General features: G+C 37.4%; 1 protein-coding gene across 1 annotated transcript; it reads right to left on the reverse strand.

Annotated features, from left to right (window-relative positions):
• Positions 1–201: 201 nt before the first annotated feature.
• On the reverse strand, positions 202–17,074 carry LOC104543459 (1-phosphatidylinositol 4,5-bisphosphate phosphodiesterase beta-4-like; the record flags this gene model as incomplete). The annotated part of the gene is made up of 8 exons (XM_010188077.1): positions 202–295; positions 930–1,140; positions 4,995–5,103; positions 9,824–9,881; positions 10,488–10,588; positions 11,570–11,651; positions 16,399–16,452; positions 16,995–17,074. Coding segments are annotated over 8 exons (789 nt in total), but the record flags the coding sequence as incomplete, so codon positions are not given.
• Between the last annotated feature and the right edge of the window lie 5,356 nt (positions 17,075–22,430).

The raw sequence follows: 22,430 nt of genomic DNA on the forward strand, positions 1-22,430 counted from the left end.
TGCTGAGGGTACATTCAATCCCCTCATCAATATTTTTAGTTAATTTAGGTAATTATTAATAATTTAGTTAATTTAGATAATTTGTTAGTTTGTCACACAGGAGCGGCGTCTGGATGCTGAGAAGAGGAGAGTGGCCTGCGTAAATTCTTTTTTAAGGGTCCTACTGGGGTTTACTGCCAGATGTAGGGGTCAGGCATTTACCTTGAACAGAATATCCGTACACATTGCTTTTCCATGCGTTATTATTGGTTCCTGATCTTCACCTTTGCCATCCCAACAGTCCAGTTCAACACACCTAAAGACCCAAGGAAATTATGTGAGCTCCCTTTCAGTACAGGCAAGCTACTCGCGACAAGTTCTGAGCAGTGATGTTCAGAGCAGTAAGTTACAAAGCACTTTGGGCATTACACAATGCCTTTTAAAATGCACATGTGTAATTTCACAATTCTTATATAACTTTGTGTACATTACCTTAAATGTATTATGCATAGGGCAATATATTTATACTGAACAATAATGTTTTTAGCACTGTAACACTCTTCTAAATTATTCTCTTCCTCAGTTAACTGTGACACATCCCAGTACATTAAGAAATTAAGCAGGAAATCATAAACTGATTCTCAGTTACATACAAACTTAATTACAAAGCAGAATGCCCTATGAAATACTTCAGTTGTCATTTTGAGATCTCACACAAACCTTCTCCTGAAATCAATTTCTAAATTCCACTGCCTTTCAACATATTTTTGTAAGAAAAAGTGTCTTCAATGGGTATATTTTAAATTACTAATATACATACATACATACATAATATACTACACTAATATATTTATATATTCAATTATGTAATATATCAACACTAAGGTATATTACGTAAATTTACAGTATTAGATTCACAAATACTATATATGTTATCTTCTGCTTCCAACCTGCATCCAGCCAAAAGCACTTGTCTGTACATCTCCACCGAAGACTTGCCACCAAATTGCCTGCCTGTTAAATAGGTATTGTGAGAGGAACTGATGAAATAATGAGCCAAAGGATGGTCCATTTCTTGATATAATTCCAAACGGTCTAGGAAAACTGGGGCATTTTCATCTGACATCAAGTATCTGCAAAACCCATCACTTGATATAACACCTAGAATGAAGAAGAAAGCATGGTAGATTACTACTAGAAATTTATAGTGCGCAGGAATCAAACTGTCTCACAGGGCAGGAACCCTACCACAAAAGCTATGTTTACGCAGGCTTCTGCAAGAAAACAGAAGCTCTCCCCTTCCAGTCCTCCAAGTTACCAGTAACTGGTAACTTGGAGGTAACTTGGAGGTAACTGGCACAAAATCTGCCACTGTATTCCCAGATAACAAGAAAAAAAAATCAGGTGCCCACCTGAATCAATAGCCTATGTCCAGCACTCACCATTAATAGACCTAAGGCATCAAGAGGATGTGAAGAAGGCAAGTAAGTATTGACATCTCCTCAGAATACTCCCAACAATTTTGGGCTCTGGAACTCTGTGAGCCAGAAATTGTGAGCTCGCATGTATCAGTCTTCTACAGTACTTTTCTGCCCCCTTTCATATTTAGTCCTGCCTGGCCTGTGCTACATAGCTGCTAATCAGCTTGCAGCATGTGCAGAGACTGTTCTCCACTGACAGAAACAAGTGGAGATGTAGCTGAAAATGTCTGCATGTGTTTATCTGCAAAGCATTAGGAAAACCTAAGATAACTTCAAGTTTACTGTTTGAAATACAGGTTTATTCCTTTATAATGAAGCCATTTTCTACAATGAACATGGGACGTACAGTTATTCAGAGGACAGAATTAATAATATCTTTATCTTATTTCTCTGCTGTTATATGCTTCATAGGGTATAAAAAGTACAAATCAAGGGACACATTTTAATGAAAACAAAGTAAGAATACTCAGTACTGCAATATCAGTTTTAAAGTGGCCAAGAGACTCAAAAATTATCTGGAGTAGGGAAGAAGGGACTACTCACAGTGTCACTGCAGAGAATAGTTATCTAGCACTAATTAGCAGATTGCTTTCCCTAAGTCATATATGAACACTCAGCTACTGTTAAGGCACAAGTTGCAGCAGTCCCATTTTTATTTTGTTTAAGACAACTTTTCTCACAGAGCTTTCTTCAGAGAACTCAAGTAATCCTGCTTTTTATTCTGTTCCTAGCCTTCTGAAAAAAATCCTCTACTGGAGCTTAAATTTTCTGTGCTTGGTTTCAGTCAGAGGTGAACTGTTCTGGAACATCTTATTCGAATCCTCTCACCTGATTCTATGTGCTCAACAGATTGGCCTTTGTGTTTCTGACATGCACTGACCAGGTGGAAGAATTTGCTTTTGTAGTGTTCCTGAGCAAACTCTGGTTACTAAGCTGCATAGCATTAACTTGTTCAGCTTTATTACTCTTTCAGATACTGAAATGTAACTGAGAAAGAGTCAGTTGTATATTGCTACTGCCTTGTTGTACATCAGTCTTGTTTCTTAAACTACATGATTTAGAAAAAAAAAAAAGGTGTTGAGATTAGTTATTTTTCTCAACAGCAAAGTTTTATGTAATAAGAAGGGGAAGGAGACTGCGGAGAACAATCACTGCTGAGAGAAATTCTTGCCTTCTTTACATGCTAAGTTTCAACATGTTATTATATGAAATCATGTCTTTATCCTACTGATTGCATTGGGATAAAATCTGCATGACTGAGTATGACCCATGAAGGAACACTAAGAGGACTGCTGCTGTTCTGTTGTTACTCTCCATAACCCTATACCTGCAGGATGTTTACCATACTTATTTAAAACCCGTTAGAAATATATATCAAAGAAAAAAAGCTAAATAATTAGCCAAGATTCAACTATTGGCTAAAAGAATAAGCTAATATCATTCCCTTGCTACAGCTTGGTGCTTGCAAAATCCTCTTCTTCGTGAATTACTGAACATAATTTTCCAGTTTTAGATTAATTTCCACCTTCATAAAACATGTTCTTACATCTTCCACACTAAACAGGTGTCACTACGTTCATACACCTTCTTCATTTTGGAAAATATGTAAAATACACTGGTATCAACAGGGATCAAAAAAAGTGCCTTTAAAAAATAACAAGGGATAAGAGTTGGCTAGAATTAAGTCATTAACATTGGGATAATTCTACTTCCCATAGAGAGGAAGGGAAATAAGCTACACCACTTATGAGTAGAAAATCCTCATAATGTTTATAAATGACTCCTAGACAAGAGATAGACCTCCCTCTCTCCCAGGTATTTCCTGGAAAGTCCATGTTTTCAGAGACATAAAAGAGCATTCTATTAACTCAGCATATAACGCAGTGTCTAGAGTAGCATATACAGTACAAGCTGCTCCTCTAGCACTTTGGTCAAAAGGACTGAAGTATTATAAGAAATGGCAAAAGCTACACATCCAGCTACAGAAGGATTCCTTAAGTTTATTGACTGAGGAAGCCAACTGTAAACTCTTCCCAACCACAGGCCCAGAGAGTCAAAGGGGCAAGTATTGCTGTGGAAGGCATTGTTGGTGTCAACGCCTGTGATCAAAAAGCTACATAAAGGCACACAGGGAACCCAACAAGGCTGCAGCACTGAGCAAGAGCTGCCTCAGGCTTTATTGAAGCAGTTTAAGATATTGCCTCCTTCTGTTGTCTGCTTTGCACATCCTCCATCAGCAGGGGCAGCACTAGTGGATGTGTAAAAGCTACTCAGCTTCTTCAGCACTAGCTCAATACATAAATCTAAGTGTCTAGAGAAAGTGGCTTCCTGTTAGGATGCCAGAAGGTCAATGGGCTTTGCAAGGCTGCAGTCTCCTCAACTGCATGCTACAATGACAGTAACATCCAGCAAAAGGGCAGGGAGGACAGATGGGGATCGCAACATTTTTAATTGTTGCTGTTGATCCCAACACCCACTTACACCTCCAATACCCACTGCAGCTCAGGACGCGAGCAGTCCAAGAATGGCTTGGAGACACTTCCTGCAATCTCCTTGCTCAGAGAGAATTTTTTTTTCAATGCACTCACAAAAAATACTCTGTTTTAAGCTAGGCTGCTGCCCTCAAGCACTATACAGAATATATCATTAAAAAGTGGATGCATATTCAATGGCCCACATGGTAATATTTTATTTTTAATGTTTTTATTTCTACACAATACCTGTACAGCTCTGCAGTCTCTCTGAGACCTTGGCCATAGAATCACATACAGAATCACATACAGAATCACAGAATCTTAGGAGTTGGAAGGGACCTCAAAAGATCATCCAGTCCAACCCCCCTGCCAGAGCAGGATCAGCTAGACTAGGTCACCCAGGAACGCATCCAGGAAGTTGAACCTCCTGTGTACTGGTTTGTGACCAGTGACAAGTTTGGTTCCCTTGCTGATACAGATGCTGCTTGCTTTTTGTTTTCACACTTTGCTATCTTGTTGCCCTGCTTTGCTCTTTAGTTGTGCTTTTTTTCTCTCTGTAATGAATTTGTCTCAAGTTAAATTCTGTATCTTGCAGCATTTGGTAGAATTTATAAACATGAATAAGGTCAGCCCTCAGTCTCCTCTTATCCAAGCTAAAGAGAACCAGGTCCTTCATCCGCTCCTCATAAGGGAGATGCTCAAGTATCTCCTCATAAGGGAGATAGGCACAAGCATGTTGTCTTGCTGCTGGAAGGAGTTTCCATGTTGTTCCCTACTTACACAATCCTAGCCTCTCCCATTTTGTATCAGGATAGCTATATTTGTAGCCACGCTCTAACTTGGATAAGGGAAATAATAATTCTAAAAAATCACTGGTTTTGAGGGTGAGGTATTTTTCAGCAGAACAGTTAGTTTCCTGATGTAGTTTACTGGGTGGCCACACAAGTGCTTACCCCCTGACCACAAGGAATGTCAGCTTCCTTTTAAAAGTTTGGATGCTTTGGAACAATTTCCCCAAATGCCTAAAACCAGTGAATACTGAATTTACTCCCACATTTACCTTTACTCTTCAAGTCTTCATCTGGCTCATAAGTTTCAATTATCTGCATTGCTCTTTTTGTGTCATAAAAGGGAAATAAAATTTCATTGAGCCGAGGATCTCGTTGATGCTAAGGTTAGAAAACAACGGAATTCAGCAAAACAATATAGTGCATGGCTATCATCCAAGAGCATTTCATTACTGCAGATGAGAAAGAAAGAAGTGGATATTTAAAAAAAAAAAAAAAAAGCCCTAAAACTTACAGACCATTCAACAGTAACTTTAGCTTTAGACAGAAAACAAACCTTATCGTTCATAAGAAACCTAGACTTTTTGACGATAAAAATATTTTCTAAAAAAAAACAATCCAATGCAATTGGTCTTGAAAAGAATGACTGCACGTGGTATACGTGCAAATGAAATGTTGAAAATAGATAGCTAGATCTTTCTTCTTTGTAATCCTCTCTCTTCCTGATCTTTTTTGTAGATCATGTAAAATGACAGACTTGACTGATAGCACTGGAATCACCTTTGGAAAAATGCATGTCTTCAGCAATATGTACAGCTAAAGTAAAAATTAAAAGTAAAATAAAGCTATACTATAAATACAAAATTTGAAACCAGAGTTTAGCAATATGCAACTACTGATGATTATTTGTGAATCATGGAAACATTGTGTTATTAACTATTAAAAAATCCCTGTAGGTTCTTAGAAGAAATATGTACAATTAAAAGAGCTTCATAGTATCATCTCTTCAATTCGCAGCAATTTACAATAATAGGATTTCATAATATAGGTAATATTTAGATCGAATTTAGCAGTGATTTCTAAAACACTACTAAAACTCAGAGCTTTTAAGTTTTCACTTAATAGTGTGCTATGGTTTTGGTTTTCTTCATGCTGGATTACAGCTGCACACTGTGTGCCTGATTCTCCATTAAAAGAAAATTAAAAACAGAATTGAACGGAGTAGTGGCATGTAAGCAGATGCAATAAAACAAAGAAATAAATATGACTGTGAAAACACTCTTTTACCCCAGTAGGTGCAAAGTTTTCAAGCTTTAGTTTAAGCAGAATTCAGAAATGTAACAGGCCACCCCCAAAATGGTGATCAATAATTTGGAGTGGACAGGATGGTGTTGATATGGCTTGGCACAGCACTATCAGCATTTGCTGTAATTCCTTATGTGTACACTTTTTGACCTTTTTTAGTTTTAAAAGCAATATCCAATCAAAAATAAGCACTTGATCTCTTTTCTTACAATCAATACACTGGTGCATGTGCTTAATTAATTCCAAGAAATTACAACCAATGCTAATTTAATCATGCAATTAACTAGGAATCTTTCAAGTAATGCTACTGACAGTCTGCAGCATCTAAAATACAGCAGTTTCATTCACTACAGATTGGCTGTCTGGATATCTACATAAAATTCAGATGAAATATGATAGGAGAGCAGAGGGATGCAGGACATAATTTGCTAAGCAGCACACAACAGCAACACAACACTGGCATGCAGCACTACAATCTATAGTGACAAATGACAAGCTTTACACCATTAGTGACAATACACCACTTCAGAAAGTTGTAAGAAACAGTAGGGAAGGTTCTCAACTCAAGAAAAATGCTTTTCCCCACTCTCTTTCTTGTACAGTTAGTCATAAGCAAACAGAAGTAAATAAATGGAATAAAGCAAAAGGTCTCATTTTGAGAAAGAGTCCCAGCGTAATGGGAAAGAGCTAAGAGCAAAATATTATTCTTGTAGCAATGACCATCGCTCATTATCAGTTTCACATTTGAACAAAAGCACATCCCTATGTTTACTCAGTTTAAAAAAGAAAGCAGAATTGACAACTGATGAAGGTTTACTTAAAGAGGAAGAATGCTTACTAGTGTCTCTTGAGGAAATGTTCTGCACTACCGAGCTTGTTGGCACAGGAAAGTTCCAGCAGTAAAGCTGACCAAAACTAAATGCATGAAGTTTCATCTAGAAAGATAACATGCCCCAAGACTAATTGTGTATGTCCAACAAAGTTGCATTTGATTGTTGGAGTTACTATTTTAGACAGGACATGCTTACACTAGACATTCTTAACTATATGAGGGTGAACCATCTAAAAACATGGGGAGAAAGAATGCCTGTATAATTCCACAAAGGAAGAAAGATCTTTTAGCCTCCTTGACCTGGCCTCCATTCTCCCCTCTGAGTGGACAGAAACTGAGATGCACAGCAGTTAATGAGGTGCAGGAATCAATTTTGCTTCTTGAATTTGACCTGTGCAGTGATAAGAAGGGTGTCTTTTTGTAGAGATGAAAAACTGAAAGAGCAAGCGAGTGAGTGGGAAGGACGGAGGAAGAAGCAAGTATGATGAGGGAAGGGAGGGAAGAAGAACAAGGAAGTGGGAAAGAGAGGGGGCAGTGGGAAAGAGAGGGACAGTAAAGGATCTCCTCATAGCTTCTTCCCAGGAGAAAGGATGAGTCCTGGTCAGACTACTGAATTTCTACTTTGACAGTTACATGGGTGCCTGCCAATAATTAAATTTCTAAAAACTTCCAGAAAGCTTTAATACTGATACACAATTAAATCAGCTGTTAGCCAGCAGCATTTAAAAGTTAAATAGGGACAGCAGTTTGGAAAAACTCCAGGAAAGCAGCTCACTCTCGACTCATACCTAGTAATGTATCCTTGTGGTCCCTTAGAAACCCATAACACTTAGAGCTTCTGCAGCATGCCTTGGAGGTTACTGAATTAAAAATAATTTAGGTTAAATACTCTCATGAAGAATTGCTCTGCCAAGTAACTCCCTTATCCTGTATAATGATAATAATCTTTTGGTATTTTCCAGCATTAAACACCACCGCTAATTGCAGTGTTGGCCAGCTGTCAAGGAGACAGAAATGATCACTTCAGGAGGAAGATTCTGGGTCACAGTGCCTTTTAAATCAAAACTCTAAACTCTAGACCAAAAGACCTCTAGTACAGAACCAAAGAAACTAGTTTCAGTAATCAGAATGAATGTCCTACTCTATAAAATCACTTGATTATTTTTTCCCAGGTCTGATCACCAACTAAAGGGCCAACTACAAGATAATTCAATTGCTAAAGGTGTTGTGTCAATAAGAATGTTGCCAACAAGATGCATCTTTCTCCAATACTGCCCATAAAATAAGCCTTCTAATTCTGTAAAAAGAACCGCTAAAACAATAAAAAAATGAGAGCACAATAATTCAATTTCATTTTTTTAATCAGTTACTGGAGATAGTCGGGAGGCTCTTACAACTGCTGGCAGCTCTTCTTCATAAGTTTGGACTTCAAAGAAACACACTTTAAAGTAAAACAATTACAGATATCAATTTTAAAGTAACGATAAGGCAATAATTTACTGAAAAATGAGAATTAACAGTAAAAAAAAACCCAAACCAGAAGGTAATATGGTTCAAGGTGGAGACAGGGTTGTGTGCTTCAAGCAGTGAAGTGTATTTATCACCACAAGTGAATTCAGGGGCTGAGGTACTTTAAGGGGATAATTATGATTTTATTTTGTTTTATAATTTAATTAACAACATTATCCTTTCTGTCTTTGATGCAGAAGCAAAAAAGGCATGCCTTAGCTATGACCCCAGTCCTGCCAACATATAGACACTGAACTGTGTAAATAGCTGTGACAAAAGAACATCTCGCAGTAGTAATATTAAACCTGTGCTTCAATTTGCTAATAAAGTGAACTATGTGTATACAAACTAAGGCCCCATGTATGGAACCATTAGTCCTGAAGCTGTTAATCTTCTGTCTTTACTTTCAGAATACTCTTTCTACATGTAATTCAGGTTTGATGAAGAGTAAGACATGCATTCCTTACTGAAAAAGGAAATTATATTATAAATCTGATATAAGGGGAACTTACTGCTTGAATCTTCATATATCGGTATCAGATATATATATAAATACATTTATATAAAATATATATAAAATAGATTTATAACTAGTGAAATAATTTTAGATGGAGAGATTTTTGTTAATGCACGCAGTCCCTAAAAGGTCATGCAAAGAGGTAAAGCAGCTATCTGTGTTTCAGATGACAAGAATCTACTGGTACTAAAACAAGTAGAATGTGTCTGTTTTCCATGCATAGGTACTTGTCAAATCTGTATAGCGCATTTATCATTGCAATTCTGAATGAGTCAGTCTTCTATAACTTACTGTGCTTTCAGAATAGAAAAAAACAGCCCCACACTGTTTATCGAACTGATTTGCATACTCACAATACTTCTAAGAAATACTAAATACTCCTGTCACCAACTGTATTCTGGAAACAGCAATAAAAATACTTCCTCTTATTCTGCACACATAATATTTAAAAAAATCATGTACAAACTCTTAAAATATCCTCTTAACTCTTAGATTTTTAAGAGACTGAAATAATACTGTCGCAAAGAATCAAACTACTGTCTATAAAAGCCTACTTCATTTTTTCAGAAAGGATTTTTCAGAAGGATTAGTAGGTATATTTAGCTGTGGCCTACAGGTAAAGCAATTGTTTATAAAAAAATACTGGGTGTATTTTAGTTGAAACTACATTAAATATAACAGTATAAAATGTATAAAACATACATAACACACAACACAACAGTAAATAATCAACAGATGCAATCTGCAAAGCCAACAAGTAGAAAGCACAACAACATCCAAGGTTGGAGCTGATTTTTGCACCTGGATGTTACCATAATGGAAAGATCAGCAGATCAAAAGCATAGCAAATAATGGCATGATTCGTGCAATGGAAAGATTGGAAGAAGCAAGCCACTGCAGACAGACTTGTATGGTAGTTAATGTATGAAAAAGCTTACTTCATTTAGAAAGCTCACTAATTGGTCTACCGTTAAATAATCAGTTTTGTCTCCATTGCTGAAAAGAAATTTATTAGAGAACGTAAGTTTTCATATACGATGCTACAGTAGGTATGATTTACATGTTGACATTGTTGATACTTTCAAAACCTTCCACTTTTCTACCTGAAGTAGCTCTATAATCTCAAAATGAACAGTCACAAAAAACATACTGTCTATGCTTGGCACAGTATCTCTCTCATACCTCCTATAACTTAACAAACATTACTTCATAAAACAACATGTAAGTCCTCCAGCTGAGAATAAATTGAGTGAAGAAACTTTAAAAACTTCAAATTTCTTATTTAATTTTGTTAGTTCACATACTCTGTTAATCACCTAAAGGAGCAAGTTAAAATTACAGTAGTTAGTAAAGCCAATGCAAAAAAATTCCAGGTGCTTCTAACTCATGTAAGAGTTACTCTAAAATACACAAAAAACTTTTACCTTAACAACTGAGAGGGAAGAAAAGGGAAAAACATAGACTTGAGTTTGTCTTAAAATACTGCTGATGCTACTAGTATTCGAGGTTAGAAAATCTTCACAGTGTTCTGTCACTATTAGATATGGACTAAAAATATAGCAAAACAATTCTAAAGCAAGATTATACTAATTTTGAACTTACATCTTCTTAAAGAGGTCTTCTATGTCCGTTCGGGGACATATCTTTTGGGTGAGCTCATAAAATTTCTCATAAGTAAATGCTGCAGGCTCAATTTCATCATTCTGAAACAAAAAGCAAAGGTATATTTATCCAGCAAAACAGGACTTACATGCTCTTTTCATAAGAGCCTATCTTATATCAGGAAAGGCAACTGAGAACTCTTTACCTAGTATACGTTTACCTAGTTTCTTTTGTATTTTCTGAAAACAGTTCATAATTCATCCTTATCATAGATCCGTTTGATATGATTATACTCTAACCTCACAGTAACACTAATTTTACACAAACACAGAACTGGAAAACAGTCTGTATTTTGATTTTGAAGCTTAAAAGCCCCCAGAAAGTCCAAAATAGTGTACAGACCTCATGATACTTATACTGAAGGCAAGTAACAATGAGGAAAAAAAACAGGTTTGGCGCAATGGTTTTAAAAAGCAAAGCAGCTGTCATACAGGGGCATGTACAATTTTCATGAGGGAGGGAACACATGGCTAACACATTCAGTATCATGTCCCCCTCTGAACAAGATGAGAACTGCAGCAGTGAGGAAAAAATTCATCTCAGGTGCCAGGCACTGCTACGGGGCAGGGAGTAAAGCCAAAAAACTAGCTGCAATTGTAACCAGCCATCACCTCTCTGGGGCTGCTGGCAGGGGCTCCTGCTGTGAGTGGGACACAGCAGGACAGCAGTTTTTCAACAGAAGGGACCAAAGAGAGGAGTCCAAAAAATTCAACTGAGAGGACAGCATGTAACAAAAGAAGTATTATATGCATACTCTGTGCTCATGTACTTTGTATAAATGAATGAAAGGTAATCTGTTACAGAAAAGAAGGGGAGCCTCACCTAAGAAGTTTAAGGACCACTCTGTCATACAGATTTAATTACATTTCAGTTTTAGTAAACAACCTACAGTGATGAAGAAGTTACTTATGAAGAATAGGCATGTTTGCATGTGATGCAAATGACTTGCATCACAGCTATGAATGTGAATGATTCATCAATTTATTAGTACACAAAAAAAGTTATCCAAAACCACTGAATACCTTTCCACTGGGAAGACCTAATTCCTTAAGCGCCTGAAAGATCACTTTTTCTGTTTTACCTGATGCAAAGGTTCTGGTAATGCTAAAACAAAAAAGAGTGGGGGAAAAAAAGTAGAAATGTTAGTCACTTTTTAAACAGTCAATTCTCTCGGTCTTGCTTTTACTGCCAACATTTCCCTCTGGCTTAAACTGATGAATGTAACCAAGTAGTAGAGTAGTTGAAAAAGTGCTCCAAGCTTCATGGAGCAGCAGTGCTCTGCCTGCAAGCCATCCATTAGAAAAATGTCTCAAAATAATGAACTGCAAAAAGAACAAAAGAGGGTGAAAGGTTTTTTTGCCAGTATACTGCGACATAGAGCCATGCAAAGCACTATTCTGTCGGGTCTTTTCAATTCTATGCATAGATAAATGACTTTCTAAAACGCAGCAGTTTCTACCAGTAAGGAGACTCATGTCTCCAGCCATTCCAGGTTGTAGTGACTTCCCCAGCCATTTCTGGTTGTGGCGACTTCTCTTCCTTTCCAAGTATTAAACTATGCCTCCCAGATCGCCCATAAGATAGGAATGAAACATTCCCAAATACAGCTTCTTTCCTTTTTCCTTTTCAAGCAGTTGCTGCTAGCAAGAGACTCCCATGTGCATGTCGAATCTCATTCTCTGCTCCCTCACCATCTGCAGCACTCACTCCTCCCTTTGAATGCTCCCCCGCCTTACAAATATCCCTGGTCTAGACACACTACACACAACTCATTTAAGTAGATCCCAGATGTCACTCAAATATTTCCACCAAACTGATTAACATCCACTCACTTTGGCAAAACGGGGATGATTTCACCGCACATGAGGGGCTGACAAACTGGTTTTACTTGAAATCCAATTAAAGCATAGCTACTTGGTATGATTAATGTAAAAGCGTTTGGTCTGTTTCTGTTTCCATTTGAGCCGAGTTTGAATAACCTTTAACTCTGGAAAAGCAGATCCAAACTTAACCCCTCTCCTTCCTTCTGTTGAGGGTCTAAGCTAAAATGACATGCTCACAAACCTTTGATTTTGGTGTCTCAATCTGGAGAGAAAAACTGAGGTCTGTATCCAATATCTAATACTAACAAAAGCTGTACATTGGAAGAGAATCTAAGATGACTGGTAAGAAAATGTTGCTCTTTATAATCTAGTGAAAGAAACGTTTGCTACTTTTTGTAAATCTCATGTATACTAAATAATTTCAGATGGTGAAAGATGTAGAACAAACTGTTGCTGTTATTTGTTGCCATAGCAATTCACAGTTGTTTTACTCTCCAAAACACTCTAAACTGCCTATGCAAATATTTTCATACCAACAAAATTAAGATTAAGAAGCAAAAGATCTAAATGATAAAATAACATTTTAACAAATCTTGGCCATTGTTTTTGTACTGGGTTCTTACAATAGTTAGATTTCTATGTCCCTATTTAGGCACCGAAATAAGTTATCTGATTTTCCAAAGCTGATAAGTACTGAGATGTTTTCACTAAAATATAGACTGAGTTTAACTTTAGACACTTGTTTCTTAAAAAAAATCTTAGGTGCCTATTTTTCTACTAATTCTTAAACACAAAATAATGTTAGCTGTACAATTTACAACCTATCTCCAGCCCTGTAAAAAATTTGTTGTCTGTTCTAATGAATTGGGCCCCAATAATAAATGCCATGTAAAACATGTAATATTGGCATGAGTAATTAATGAGAAACTGTGCAAAGATGCCACGGCTGCAGGGAACTTATTTTGGATGCCAACCTATTTTTTATTTCACCAAAGATGACAGCAAACGTAGCAGTAATTCGTAATGAGAGCAGCAGTCTAGAAAAGATTGCATGAATCAAAAAAGACTGTAAAAATACACCATGAGACTTTTATTTTGTTAAGGATATTGTAAATAAAACTACTTTTTCCCATGGCTGCACTGAACTTAACAGTTTGGATAGAACTGTAAGTACTCTGGAAGCCTAATCTGTAGAAGAAATTATCTAAAACTATGATTTCCAACCATCAGCTAAGTACTGAAACAGATTTTTTCTAGGTACTCTGGAGTAATCAATACAAAACATATTTACTAAAAAAGTGTAATTTCAAATTATCTTCAACTACTGTAAATCAGATTTAAGCCTCATTTATCATAGCTTAGCTTTTTCTCTTTTTTGATGTATTTTCATAGAAGCTAAATTAGCTTAACTCCTTTTATATGTACTTATACAAGGGATCAACATAGATTGAGCCAAGCTAATTTCTAATCAGGCTTTAGCTGAAGAGGTGCAACTTGCACATGTAGAAAATCCATTTCTTGCAAAAAGCTGCAAGGTATTTTTAATGCTGACCTTTTTAGTCATCATTTACAGTAGTGTTAAAATCTGAAAATAAAAAATATCTTGCCCTATCCTAGTAAGATCTAGAGATGTAGTTCTAGACTCAGTCTGCTAAAAGTTATTAAAGTTCAAAAGACAAATCTGGTGCTCTCATAAGGTTTTTGCACTAACTGTCAGAATTTCTTCTCTACCAAATACAGTAGGTTGATAATAATAGATATATGCCCCAGAGTACATTAAAATCCAAAAGCAGTTGAGAAGAATCTTCATGACCCTGCAACCCCAACTATACTAACGAGGAGCCATGAACATTTATGGCATTTACCACTGACAGCCTAAGGAGTTTTACCTTCTCAAGACTCATCATTCCTTATGGCCATGTGCTAGCTGCAAAAATCTGTCTTAAACCTGAAAAGAAATGCAAGGAGCTCTGATTTCCCAGGTGAGGTTTTTTTTCCCCTCAGTGTTTTACTGCTCAGTGGTCTACTGTTTTACTGTGTAAAAATGAACTAAATGTGAACTTGTTATACACATCTCTACAGCTTAATAGTTCTGCCAGGTATTCTCTTTCTGAGAGAATAACCTTCTTGCCTGCATCCCCAGAGCTATAGCAAATGCTATAGGGATCCCTGAGCAGCAGGAGGCAGTGGAGGTTTGATGAAGCAGAGCTGACTAGCTAACATTGTATTTAAAAACAGGTATATGGAAGGGGCTGACCATAGCAATCTGGAGGCCAGTTGAAGAGGAAGGATCGGTGGTTTAGATGGGTGGAAAGAGTTACTGAGGGGAGGCTTGGTGAAACTTGGTGTATCTTGCATAGCAGAGCCATTCTGCACACATTTCCCAGCACTTCCTGGCTTGATTTCCTCATCCATGTATCCTCCTTATGCTGAGACACCTGGATGCCTATGTCCCACTTCATGATAAGTAGCTGTTGCTGAATCAGGCTACTCTCATGATCTTGCCTTCCTTCATCAGGGCTCTGATTCACCCTCTTTTGCAATGCAGGTCTACAGACTGATTTTTCCCCCTTCATTCACATTCGTTCTCTACATCTTTCCTTCAGCCTCTCAGTGACACCTCTGCTAGTCCTTTCAGTGGGTGATATCGTGCTTCCCAGATGAGCACAAAAAGTTGCCACATCTCACCCCACACCAACATAGTGCATTTCTTGGAGCATCAAGATGTAAAGAAGATTCAGTTTTCCTCTGCACAGCCTGAAATAGTACATCCCTTACAAATTTATACAGCAAACTACTTTTGCAATAAATTAAGCTGCTAGAGACTGATTTATGTCAATCTGAAAATAATGCTAATTTGAAAAAGCAAACTCTTGGAAAAGTGTTTCTTTCAAGAAAAATTGTTCAACTTTAAGAGACCATTTAAGCCCTCTATAATTGGCACTGCAGATGTGGCATGAAGATTTAATACACTGGACTAGACTCTCTTCAGCAATATACGGGTTTGTCTGCACATACAAATTAGTGTGCCGTAACACAATGGAGAGAATTTATGCCTCACTAAATGCAAGGTAAAATATTTCAAGGCAGAAACAGTTTCAGACAAGCTAGCGCACTATAAAATCATACTGAGGAATAAAGCTCTAACACAAGCATAAAGCTCTAAAGTTTTGAAAATTAGTTTGCCCCTGTAGTATTGTTCCTTCATCTTTACCCTTCAGTTGATATTCCTCAAGGGAATTCTGCACAGAAGGTGCCTCATGACAGTTTCGTTCAAGTTTGAGAAATAAGCAGGAGCTTGGCAATGTGAAAGTTGAAAGATCAATACATCGAAGCAGCCTTAACACTATCAAGGTGTCGCCTGAGTCATGAAACTAAAGAAACCTGAAAGGCAGCATGGCAGGCCCTTTGTCTTTTTGCAGATTCTATAGATGCAAAACCCTCTCTCATAACTTGTAATATTTAAGAGCTGTAGAGAAATAAATACGCTATTCTAGCTTTTCCGTCACTGACAACAACTAACACAACAGTTCATTTGCCATGTGGAAAAAAACAAATATTGTCCTGGGAGCTCCTACAAAAGCAGAAGCATTTCTGGCAGAGTTATATCTGTCTCTTTTACAAGGAACCACACTTTAAAACGTACCTTTTTGTGCTCTACTTAACTGGCCTGCAAGTTTTTATTGTTCTTTTGGTGATTATTTTATGAAGCTTTACAACTGAAAAAGCTATTCCAGAGTTTGAGGAGTTTTAAGCTGAGAAAACTGATGCTCTTAGCTCTAAGTGACTTTGAAAACAATTACAAGCACTCATATCTTCATTACGATGGACTAAGAAAAAAATTACTAGGCTGATGGTAAGTCCTGCCTAGTTTACCAAGGAGGTACAGAACTCAGCTATTTAGTTCTGTACTTATTTTTACGTATAAGTAATAAAATTGATATTATATTTCATTATTAAGCCACAGAATTTTATTAACATTATACAGCCAGTACCTGATAAAATTTTGAACTCCTAATTGTGCTTACCTCCGAACTGGAATTTTCCCATTTGTGTTTGTTAGAAAGGCCAGCTTCATCCAGCTGAAATGATGAATGAAATATTTTTAAAATACTATTTATTGAAATTGGGATCTAGATACTTAGATTTAGATTAAGATTGACGTGTCTGTGAAATTAGTAGAAAAAACTCTTCTGTAATAAAAGCATTTTCTGTAACCTTTTAGTGCTTGAGGCAGAACAGTTCTGTAACCATAAAGGCAAAAAGCAGCCCAAAACAATCAGCATATCAACTAACTTGAGTGTGAAGACAAGAAAGTCTCATGGGCGTATGTATCAATGAAAGAACAAACCAGACAATAATTAATATACAAAATCAATAAATCAAATAAACAGTTGTAAATTCTCTTACACTTTCTCCTGGGCAGATGCCAGATAATAGACTTGAGACCTCTTCTGGTCACAGTGAAAGAGAAATCCTAAACTAATTTATCACCATTTTCTTTACTACAGTGTTTTGTGATTGCAAATGCTCAACTATAAAAAATATTTTTTTTTAAATTCGAAGAAGGAAAATACAAGGACATAAAAATAAAGGAGAAAGGGAAGGAAAGAAAGTAACTTACTGTTTCTTGAGACATGTCATTGGACTGACATTGTTAGCTCTAAAGTTATGTATGATGGATCCAAGCCCTTCTACCCATTGCTGAAAAACACAAAAATACAGAAACACCAAATTATGGAAAGTAGGAAAGTCTGTCTTTGGGGCAGGTTCTTCTTCCTTGTAGCTATGGATAATGTTAACAAACTGAGTTGAGGAAAAAAACTGCTCCCTTCACAACATATCACACCATAGGAAAGTCCAGCCACATTCTACCCATTACCTTCACTAAACAAAGTGATTGTGCTTTCCATTCTTCCAAGTACTACATGTAGCATCAGCGGTGCTACTAAAACAGTTTACTGCCAGCAAAGGCAAGCGATCCATTGATTGATTTATTAAGTCTTCTATTTATAGCCTGTATAAACATACGCCTCCCCTCCAGTTGCGGCTGGTAATACCAGCTATTACTAAGCAACATTATACAATATGTGATGACATATTTAACTGGTCCAGTTTTAGAAAAGGAATGAAAGAAAATATTAATAAGCTAGAGCAAACCACAGGGAGGCGCAACAAATGTTCTGTGACACTGACCTCACCAAATACTCTGTTACACGTTCAAGTCCTGCTTGCTTCCTTCCCCAGTAATGAGTGGGGTAACTTTCAGCCAACAGCAGTGTTACTGCACTTACTTATGTAAATCCTTCTCATGGTCTACTTTTCTACTATAGCTTGTACCTAGACTTTTCAGTACTGTATAGAAGATGCTTAAGGATTAGGCCCTAACAAGAACACTCAATTCAGCAAGAATCCTGGCACGGTAAAAGCTATAGGAAGAGAAAAAAATGACAACACCACAAGCCAAATTCAATCTCGATTATGGCATTGTAATGGCCATAATCTAGGATTACTCAACAGATAATTTACTCTGGTGAAACTGAAACAGGATTTGGTCCACTGCTTAACATTAACCTTATGAATAAAGAAAATTCTTGCTTCCGGCCAAATTCTGTGCATGCAGCTTGAACTAACTTGGGCAGGATCCAGAATTTGACACTTATAAAGAGATGCAGATGAGAATATTTTTCTTTTCATGAATAAGTGTTGTATATCTGCAAAACAGATGAAAAATATCATCATTTATATAGGAAGAATACTAACGTCTTTGGAAAATGGCATATAGTAAACTGCAGGCAGTAAATCCTGGAGCGGCTGAGGGAACTAGGGTTGTTTAACCTGGAGAAGAGAAGGCTGAGGGGAGACCTCATCACCACCTACAACTACCTAAAGGGAGGTTGTAGAGAGGTGGGTGCTGGTCTCTTCTCCCAGGTGATGGAGGATAGAACAAGGGGAAACAGCACCAAGCTGTGCCAAGGGAGGTTCAAGTTAGAGATAAGGAGGAAGTTCTTTACTGAGAGGGTTGTCAGAGGCTGGAACAGGCTGCCCAGGGAGGTGGTGGAGCCACCATCCCTGGATGTATTTAAAGAGCGGGTAGATGAGGTACTTAAGGATATGGTTTAGGGGGTAGACAGGAGTGGTTGGACGTGATGATCTCGGAGGTCTTTTCCAACCGAGCGATTCTGTGATGAAAAAAAAAAAAAATCCCTATAGGCTAAAACAAGGTCTAAGGTGTCAATTCAGCAGATAAACACACTTAAGCAGACCCTTGCACTCATGACACATTAGAAGCACATCACAAACTTCTTTTTAAACAATAAACTGTTAATTTGATGCCCTTAAAAATGGACCTTATAAATCTATTTTGCCTTATGAAAAGCAGACATTTATTAATATTTAAATATACTTTTTTGAATTATCCTTTTAAGAAGTACTGCATAAAATACATAATTAGAGTAAGTGATATATTTGAGAATAATTTAAAAATAGAAGCCTGACTTAGGAGAAAAGCTAGCATTTGAGACTTGCTCAGGCATGGTTTTGTGCTTGAAAACAACCCACCAGTAACAGTCTGCTCTCCCACTTCTCTTTTCCCAGCTGCATGAATAAAGTGACATTAGTAGCCATAGTATGGACGTACTGTCCTGGGATATAAAGAAAGCAAGGTTCATGGGGAAGAGATAAAATTATTTATTAGAACTGATATAACTGGAAGCCATTGAGAGACTTTGAGAACACTTATCTTCTTAACTTTTCCTACAAAAGTTACGCAACCTAAGAAGATATAGGAATAATGCTTGTGATAATTTCAGAACAAATGCCTGAGCAAGTCTTACATACATTTCAATTTCTTAGAACTGTCAAAATTCAACTATCACCAACTATCTAAATTTGTGGGGGTTTTTTTGTGATTTTTTTTTTGTTGTGTTTCGTTTGTTTTAAACAGTAAAATGTAACATTACTGCTGCATTAACACTGTCACAGCTATACAAAAATTAATCCTCATATGATCTAGATTAGCCTGTGGTCCCTTAGCTTCTCAACCTTTCAACACTGACCCATAAAGTAAAATGGCATATGCAATGCAAAGAAAAAAATCCTTGTAAAATTAAATTACACAAAATGCAAGCTCATTCTCAACAAGCTTGTCTTTCAAAACCCCAGTTTTTTTCTGCTAAAAAGCACCACTGGTGCAGTACTGGCAATGTCACTGTTTCAACAGGAAATAAACATGCAGTGATCCATTCTTTTTTGAAGGCAATGGATTGCAACTACACCAGATAAAACAAAATCTAGCATTTAAAAGTAAGATTACCCAGCACTCAGTTCTGAAGTTACTTCTGTACATTAAGACCAACTGCCAGAAAGGTACACTGCTAGAAAAAAGAAATAAGTATAGAGAGAAATTAATACACCTACCACTTACCAAGTAACTTCTTTGCAGGAATTGTCCTGATGATTCCCACTTTAGCAAGAGCTCTTTAATCTTTTCTCAATTATAATGCCCTTTCCTGATAGAGATGCCAAATCAGGAACTGCTCTCTCTTTCACCAAAAGGGCACAGAACTACAGCCAAACACTAATAAACCACTAAAGCATCACTTCTCTGCTGGGAAGCAAGGAAGTAACCTCTGTCCATCCATGAATCATCTTTACATTGTCATGATGTTCCCTGGGCAAGACATGGCAGTTCGAGATACACATTTGTCCATCTGTTCCACACCACACAGCTGCACTACAATGTAGCATCTGGCTGCCTGCACTTCAGTTTCAGGCTACAGCAGTTTCTGGGGCATTTCATCAGATATTCCCCATAGCTACCAACTGGCTCCAAATTAACTAGCAATAAGAGAGCAGAGAGGAAAAAAATGCTTCTGATTGTGAATATACTATATAGAAGGAAAATTACATAAGATGAAAAAATTTCTTCATCCATAGATTAATATGCAGGCTCAGTGCAACACATTCAAACTCTTTGTCAGCTGGTTAACACAGAACATCCTTCCCAGCTAGAACAGTCTCCAAATAACAACTATCTTCATAACCACTTTTAAGGCACTGTGTTCCAGTTCACAGATATTCACAGGATATCCAACGCCTTAATACTCCGACAATTGTCAAGCTGGCAATATATTGTTTTCCTGGCAACAGACCATTCCCCAATTTAATGTACACTTGTCTGATGACCTTGTGGGAGGGATGACAGAAGAGCTCAAATTCTTCTCTGCTAATGCACTACAAAGAAGATAGCAGCAGCCTTGCCTGTGTGCTATGCGAGCACTTCTTATTCTACAGATGAAGCTGAAAGACCTGTAAACCTATGCAAATTAACAGAGATAAAGATCTTCAACTCTCTTCTTTTGTGCTCAGTATTTCCAAATTACCACCTTTCCAAAGAAGGAAAAAGCTATAACAAGATTAAACTCTGAAATGAGGTAGACAGGAAACAATTCACTTGGGTCTTACAGAAAGTAAAGTTACAAAATGTTTTTGATAGAAATACAGGATACACTTGATTCTTACTAGTGATATTACTAGACTGTCAGATTTTCAAAATATGGCTCAGTACTTTCAACCTGTCAATGCAACTCTTGAATGTCTCTCTACATACCAAGAATTATTCCAGATTCATATAAAAGAGGAATCTGGGCCTTGCTATCTAATCCTAAAGAAACAATAACCATGAAAAGAAACAAAACCAAAGACAAGCACACCTTAAACACAAACCCTTAGGCTGACACAAGTGACCAAAATCTCAGTACGCTGCAGGCTGGAATAAGCAGACTGTGTTGTTTTTCTCTAACAAGATCCAACACTGTCAAATATTGCTATAAGGAGAAGGTGCAAGAAAACCTGATTGCAGCAGCACTCTCTCAGCTTTTGCTGTAGCACTCAAATACTCAAATGCTTCTGAGGCACTTAGTGACCTTGTGTTAGCTGGGGTTTATCAATGAAACACAGGCAGCTGTTGAACGGTGCACAGATAAGTTTGACCTTTCAGCTCTCCTCACCATCAACCTTTCATTTAGGAGGGTTAAAAAGGGCAAAAATTCTGAAAGGCTATAAGTCCCTGTAACCTACAGTTCATGAAATTGTAGACAAGGGCATCCAGGGCTTACTTACAGATGAGGTCAGTATTATCCAGACCTCTTGAGATTTTCCTTTCACTTTTTTGGTGCAGTCTCTCCACAGTTGCACTCTACTTACTTCAAGTATCAGGAAAGCTGGGGAGGCAAAGAGGCACAGCCCTCTGATTTTGGTATTTAGTGCCTGTGACTGGCTGTCAAAGTCAAGGTCTTAATAACTTGAAGATTCAGGAAACCCATGGAGAATAGAATCACATTTCCTAATTCTAACCAAGACAGACATGGCCTAGCAGGATTCCCTGGTAATCTGCCCTCATTCAGCAATGCTGTGACCAGCAGATGTCCCTCTTCTCTCAACGCTCATGTCTCAGAAGTAATTTCTGTTCTATGAAAATTACTGTATCCTTAACATATGAAACAGCAAAAGCAAGGAGACTAAACTAGTGACAGTGTAAAACTTAGCCCCTACCTGACCAAGTGCAGCACAGACTTGCAGGATATTGCTGTGAAAATTCTGTTACAAAGATAAAAGGGGCTCTTCTGAGTTTCAAGTATTTAATCTGCAAAGCTGAGGCTCACGCAAACACTCTGTATTGGAAGTTGTCTGATGTGTTCAGACTGCTTCAACCCTTCAACAAATCTTTCCACCCCAGAATGACTTTTTCAGCATTGAAGGGGTCTACTCTGAAAGCGGCTGGAAAACTCTGGCTGTAAAACTCCACAAACATAGTAGAGCTTTACGCAGTGAAATGAACTTCCTGGCTACAGAGAACCAGAGTCGAAGTTTTCAATTTACTGAATAACGCCAAGTGGCATAGCCAAGAAAAAACATGAAAAAACATAAAAGCAAGCACACTGAAATCACATATACTTACCTACAGGCCAGCTATGATATGAAGATTTCTCTAGAGAACATGGTATTACATACTTGGTACAGGGCTACCTGGGGTTGTAGCTGGGCTTGCGCAAATGGA

Source organism: Mesitornis unicolor, unplaced genomic scaffold (assembly GCF_000695765.1).
Source record: "Mesitornis unicolor isolate BGI_N332 unplaced genomic scaffold, ASM69576v1 scaffold49347, whole genome shotgun sequence".
Taxonomy (NCBI): domain Eukaryota; kingdom Metazoa; phylum Chordata; class Aves; order Mesitornithiformes; family Mesitornithidae; genus Mesitornis; species Mesitornis unicolor.